General features: G+C 37.3%; 1 protein-coding gene across 3 annotated transcripts; it reads right to left on the bottom strand.

Annotated features, from left to right (window-relative positions):
- Positions 1–1,491: 1,491 nt before the first annotated feature.
- Positions 1,492–5,975, bottom strand: LOC148871549 (cyclic dof factor 2-like). Of its 3 annotated transcripts, XR_016108330.1 has the most exons (5): positions 5,432–5,754; positions 2,674–4,112; positions 2,488–2,562; positions 1,926–2,302; positions 1,492–1,826 (listed from the first exon to the last, which is right to left on the bottom strand). XR_016108330.1 is itself a non-coding variant. In XM_088974064.1 (2 exons), the coding sequence occupies exons 1-2, from the start codon at positions 5,564–5,566 to the stop codon at positions 2,715–2,717; spliced, it is 1,533 nt and encodes a 510-aa protein (XP_088830190.1). In that variant the 5' UTR covers positions 5,567–5,975; the 3' UTR covers positions 2,189–2,714. The 3 variants fall into 3 exon arrangements, 1 of the variants encoding a protein (XP_088830190.1); XR_016108329.1 differs by having other exon boundaries at positions 1,492–2,302; positions 5,432–5,751; XM_088974064.1 differs by lacking the exon at positions 1,492–1,826 and having other exon boundaries at positions 2,189–4,112; positions 5,432–5,975.
- Positions 5,976–6,419: the final 444 nt, after the last annotated feature.

Here is a 6,419-nt window from a genome sequence, read left to right as displayed (position 1 = left end):
GTGCGGGGGTTCACTACAAAAGATATTATCTCTAGCGGCAGTTTTTGAGGTGGCAGAACCATCGAGAGATGTTCCCAATATATAGCGGGGATGTGCTATGGATCGTTGTGGGGGGCTGATTTGATCTCCCACTAACATTCTAACCAGATATCGATTATACAGCCTTCCCATATTATGCCAAAGGGACTTGACAATTCTCAGAGTATGAATTATGTGGCAGAACCATGAACTTTGGATCTACTGACCACAACACGTTGCTGGCCGCATGTTGAGAATATTGATGACTACAACACCACCGATGCTCCATGTGTGCTTGGATGAACATGGCCAGCAATGTGTTATGATCAGCAGATCCAGACTCCCATCAAGGCATGAACTTACTGAAAAAATGGGGGGCATAAAGCAATTCAATGTAAGCATCCCCATCTCTGATATCCAAAATATCCTCGAACCAGAATCATGAAGTTCTACATGATTATTTGCAATTGAGCGTTTCAGGATTACATGACACCAGTCTCTCCTGAAACCCTGAAAAATTTTCATTTTTCATCCCCCAACAAGTTAATACCGTTTGGAATTGGATAGACTTACCGAAATTTTCAATTGCCATTTTGATAATAAACTTCTGTCTGATCTGATGTTTTTAGAAGTCGAAAAGCAGATGCGCTTTTACTCTCTGCCATGAAATGGATTTGGCATAATGTGTTTTCAACTTTTCATAGAATGCTTTCTGCAGTAGAAAGCAAGAAAACGTTTGGGCACAGTAAAACTTTCATGCTTTGACAACAGAACATACACATTTCAAGCATTCTTTCTATAAGGCCATGTGGCTGGATGTTACTTTCCAGTTGGCCATATCGTAAATACCATGTTATGGTATGCTGTTTACTTATTAGTTGATTAAATTATTCCATTCATTATTTTATTGATTTTCTTAATTACTTAAACTGGTTTATTATTTTTATTAATTATTTAACTAATTTTCTTATTTAAGTAATCATTTTAATAGTAAGTTACTTAAATATTTAAGCATTTTTTATAACTAGTTATTTATTATATACAATGTTTTAATATATTCTTAATTATTTGACTATTTTCCCTATTTAATTTAATTAATTCATTAATTATTTCTATTGTGTTATTTATTTTATTTTTTCACTTATTAGTTATTTTTCATTACTTATTTACTCAATTGGTTGGTTTTTTTATATTGGCTAAATAATTTATAAAATACTTTATTATTTTTATATTTATTTATTTATTATATGGCATGTGTTAATGTCTTTTCTTAATTAAGCATTTTCTTTGTTTTAACTAATCAACAATCAATTTATTATTATTTCATGTGATCCTCTAGTGATCACTTGAATGTTGAAACCCAAAGTAAAACACCAATCACAAGCACCAAGGAAATCTGGCTTTGTGCTTTTGGGCTCTTTTGGGCTTTTGCTTTTTAATCTCTGAAAAGCAAAGGTATCCAAACACCCAAGGTACTTATTATACAACTTTTATTTGTTACTTTATAAAAGTCTAGTAAAATTTAAGAGAAAACATTGTTCAAGGAAAGTTAAAAAAGATAAATGACACAAATTACATTCCACTTTCTACTACTCTAAAATACAAGGAAGCCTTGGATTGATCCCTATAAAGATCTGAAACCTTTTGTCCAGTTGAAATGAATTTGACAGTTTCTCTCATGTCAACTGCAAGTAACTTAGAAGCATATGACTGCCAAGACCAAACCAGTATAGGAAAGTCCAAGCCCAAACCCAAGTGAAGTTTCAGATACTCCGCACACAAGTCAGACGAGCAGGCACAACTGTGCACTATGTATGTACAAATGTGTCAATTTAACAAATAAGTTATAAGCTTTATTGTTAAGTTACAGGTCAAAAGTATAGTTGACAATTATAATCAGGTCTTACCAGGTCAGACCCAATAGTCCCACAAAGCTGGTTCTGCACATTTATTCGATCAGGAACGGGTCTGCCCTGACCCAGACAAGACCCGACTCATTGAGAGCACTAGTTTTATCACTTTCAGCAGAAACACCAATAAAAAAATCCAGAAACAATTTAGCAGGCAAAACAGATTTCAGAGCCAAAATCTGAATATTCAGTAACAATTCAAATTGTGGGGCTCTAAGCACACGCAAATTTCAGCATAGAAGTCCTCCAGAACCCAAACAAGAGCTCATAAATAGTCAGTTGTGGATTTAGTTTTCAAATGGAGTAGGGTTCAGAAATTCAAACCATAGTTTCAGAAATTCCCACATTCCTCAGAAGACACGTGCAAGCTCGATCTGACAAAAAAAAAGTGACCTGTGACCTCCCTACTTTTTGTTCATTCAAAGCAGAGGTGAATCTACTAGACTGTGATCTGGAAACTATGATTTGGACAAAGTATCAGACAAGCACTATAAACAACTCAATATCTATCCTCTACTATTTACAGCATCAATTCTCGAGAAGTTGAAGTATTGCAAACCTCGTAGATTCTACAGGCAACCTTGTCCAAAGCTCAAATAAGTCCTTTTTCTTGAGCTTTCTCAAGATCCACCCTCTGCCAAAGCCCATCACCCAAACCAAATGCAAGTATAAAATGCCGCAATCAGCAACAGTAACAAAGAACTGATCTTATATGTTCTATACGAAAAAAGGGCAGCAATATTACATGATATATACGTGTACGGAAAATTTCACGCAGAGAAACTTTTATGTGCTCTCTTGGAATGTCTGAGAGCGAGACAAAGCTGCAGGGTTTGCTTGTAAGACTTGAGTAGCATCTGAGTCATGAATATTATTGCTTTCTGTCTTGGGTTGGAATGCTTTGAACATACCGCCTTTTGCTATGGATTCATTTTGATCAGTTTTAATACCAAGAGTAGCCCAAATAGAACTCTTTGCAGCCTCATCTGGGTCATCAATTCTCAGTGTTTTGGGAACCCAGAGACTCTTTTCTGATTTCTCTTCCACTTGTGGATTTGCATCTCTACAATGCTTCCCTAAGGTTGGAGACCCATTGCCTGAACATCCACTATTGCTAGTGGAAGGTGATGGTGAAAGGCTACCATTAGATCCAAGCCATGGCACATTCCATGGCTTTGCAGCCCAGCTGGGTACGCAACCCCAGTAGGAGGCAGGTACAAATGGGAAGGGGATGCGAGGTGTGCAAAAGGCAGGAGCTGCCACCATAGGTGGGGAGCCCCATTGAACTGGATTGGGAATACTGCTATCCGGTCCATAAAACACCTCAGAAGAGCACCGATTCACTGCCATTACAGCAATGTTATTCCAACTTGGGTTCCAAGGACAAGTCCAAGGAGGAACCGGGTAATAAGGCAGAGGATGTGGAGAAGTAAACCCATTAACAGATCCAAGAATATTGGTTTGCTCCATCTTGGGAACATTTTCAGGCAATTCATTTTCCTGGCAAGAAGCTGCCATGGAAGAGACACTCGGTGGCTCCACTCCATTTTCCACACAAGCTGCAGAACCAATATCAGCTTTTCTCTTCTGGTCTACAAGATTAAGCACTGTTTCCATAGATTCACAGACAGGAGCATCAGGGCCAAACTTCAAAACAGTCCTGTTTCCTTTCAGAGGCTTTGAAGAGGTGGAAAGGCCCCCACAGGCAAGAACTTGGTGATTTGGGGAATCAGGATTGTCAACTCGAGTGGTTGGTATTCCATCAGCAGACATCATTGCTTGCCGGTACTGTGAAGCTGAGTGCTTATTCTTTCTCCGTCCGGCACCTACAGGAACATTTCTCATTGTTCCCCCAGCCGTCCAATATCTCTGACAGTTTTTACAGAAGTGCCTAGGTTGGTTGACATTGTAATTATTGTAGTAGCAGAACTTTGTGTCTAAGCTGTTGCAGCGAGGACATGGAAGGACCTTATCTGGCTTCTTGAGAACCTTGTCTTGGCTAGGGATATCACTCTCAGCATGGTCTTCTTCAGGCTTCGGAACTGCTGTTGCTTTGTTGTCCTCACTGGAAGTTTGGTGGTCATCTTCCTTACTGTTGTTCAGATTGGAAGACTTATCAGGTTTGCATGATTCTCTTGAAGAAAGTTCTTCATCTTCCACTTTTGTCGTCTCTTTGCACTCTCCCTGAAATTTAAAAGCAAAATATTTTGATTAAAACTACATTGGTCAATAAAATATGCACTAGACCATCATTGATCAAGAATCTATCAGATTGTCAAGCTACATGCAAGTAGGATGTTTTAACATAGAACTTGCTTATGCTGTTTAACCAATTATACACAATTTCATAACTAGCACCACACTATAATAAATATGTAGCTAAAAACAAGTAGAAAGAGAATGATGACTAACCATAAGCACAAGGTGAACAAAAAATTGACTAATTCGCAAATTAAATCAAGGCTGGAAAGTTTGTTTAATCAGCGCATGCTTTCTAACTCCATACAACACAACAACCTTCAACCTCACAGAATTTGGCTTCTGAATCAAGTACCAATAAAAACACCAAATTAATTTAGGGTTTTCAGTAAACGAAATCCTAGTTCAGGATCCGACCCAAAAGCTAAACAAAATAAAAATAAGAGGCCCTACCATCATCATCATCCATGCTTTATCCCAATTACATGGGGTCGGCTAATAAACCAATTTGGGTTAAATCAGTAAATGAAATCAATACCTAATTCCAGTAAACAAAATGGTCTAAAATTATCAAATAAAAATAGAAAAGGGCCAATAACCATCAAAATAAACTATTAAACGTAATGGTTACACAGAATTCGTCCAATACTCAAGGTCAGACATTCCTCGCTCAAAAATACCAATAAAAAACATTAAGTTTCCAGTAAAAATGAAAAAAAAAAACTGAGGAAAAATAGATGCATAAAACCTAAAAAAATTAATATACATTGGCGCCATGAAACAGAAAAAAAAAATGAGATAAATACTAGACTATTAGATAGAAGAAAGTGAAAAAAAAATGCACAAATGTGAAGTCCTTGCCCAGATTTTCAAGAACGGTACAAAAATTAAGAATAAGAAAACCGACATGGACTAGGTTAAGAGCAACTGATTCATTAATTTCATTTGGGATTTTTAATTTCCATATATCAGTAAAGTTTTCAAAGTCAACAAACCAAAAGCGCTCACTTCACCCAATAAAAGAAAAGCACTAATCATACAAAAACGTTAAATTTACCAGGTCTTCTTCAATTAATAAAAATCCAAGCAAACTATTAAAAACCCTCCAAGCTCAGCAGAAAACTAAGACAACAACCCAAATTCACAAAATTAAGAAAAATGAACTAAATTTCAGTAATTCTAATAGATAGGAAAACCGGAAGAAAACCTATATCAAGCACCAGTAACCAAAAGCCAAAGAACAAAAGATGAACCCATTTGAACAAAAGCCTAAAATTTATAGGAGAAAAAACCCAATAACGAACCGCTTCTTCTTCAGCCTCTGGTGCAACCAGACATTCGGGATCGGACTTGTCACAAGGTTCCGCCGGAATCTGACTCTCCATCAACGGAATCCTCTTCCCGAAGAGCCTGATAGCCGGATCCTTGATCTCAGACATAGCTCGACCGTTCAATTTCTGCTCGCGATTTCTTCAGCAAAATGGTGCGAGAGATCCAAGCGCATATCCTCCTCTCCGGAAATAAAACAAAAAATGCACAGGTGAAGCAAGGAAGAAAAGTAATGGAGACTTTAAGAAAACCCTCTTAGAAATAAAAATAAAAATTTAAGCAAAAGCCATCAAAAAGCAGTAAAGCACGAAGAACGTGACGGGATTTTATATACTTGAAATTTTCGTAATTTGTTACCGGAAAACGTCGGTTACACTTTTCGCCAGCTGACATCCGAGTCAGCAAGGAGTGCGATTCTCAGCCGTGAGTTCTCGTGGCTACGGATCCAACTGGTTGACGTAAGCAATCAGAAGAAGGCAAAAGGCCAAAAGCTGCTGCTACTACTGCCCACCGGAAAAGAGCAAAGAAAAGGGATCCTGGAGTTTTTGCTTTTTGGCCCTTTGAACTTGAAGTAATCCTTTATGCCTTTTTTATGGCCTTGTTTGCCCTCTGCCCTACACCTACCGGAAAAGGAAATTAATGCCCTTCCTTTTTAACGGGCAACGCTGAAGTATGGTATGATTTATGCCAACCTTTCGTCTATAATTACACTTTTAGGAGCATTGACTTAATGTGTATGTGTGATACAGAAGAACTTTCATCAATCAAATCAATTTTGTGAAATTTGATGAATACCACAAACTTTTCTCACATCCCTATCCACATAACATTATCACCTTGTATTGTGAATATTTTCTCATGAATGATAAAAGAAGTTATTTCTAATATGCAGCTGTAATGTAAGAACAACTTATGGGTGTAGTAGATTTGAATCCTAAGTTTTTCTTTTATCAATATATCATG

This window comes from Nelumbo lutea, chromosome 2 (assembly GCF_056320005.1).
Source record: "Nelumbo lutea isolate HS-2025 chromosome 2, American lotus-T2T, whole genome shotgun sequence".
NCBI lineage: Eukaryota > Viridiplantae > Streptophyta > Magnoliopsida > Proteales > Nelumbonaceae > Nelumbo > Nelumbo lutea.
This window is presented reverse-complemented; position numbering and strand designations above follow the sequence as displayed.

What these genes read in the sequence shown, in the direction of transcription:
- LOC148871549 (XM_088974064.1), bottom strand. Translation starts at nt 5,566, where the DNA reads ATGTCTGAGATCAAGGATCCGGCTATCAGGCTCTTCGGGAAGAGGATT. An exon ending in CAGAGGCTGAAGAAGAAGCG is followed by an intron (nt 4,113 to 5,431) that starts GTTCGTTATTGG and finishes TTTAAATTTCAG; the next exon opens with GGAGAGTGCAAAGAGACGAC.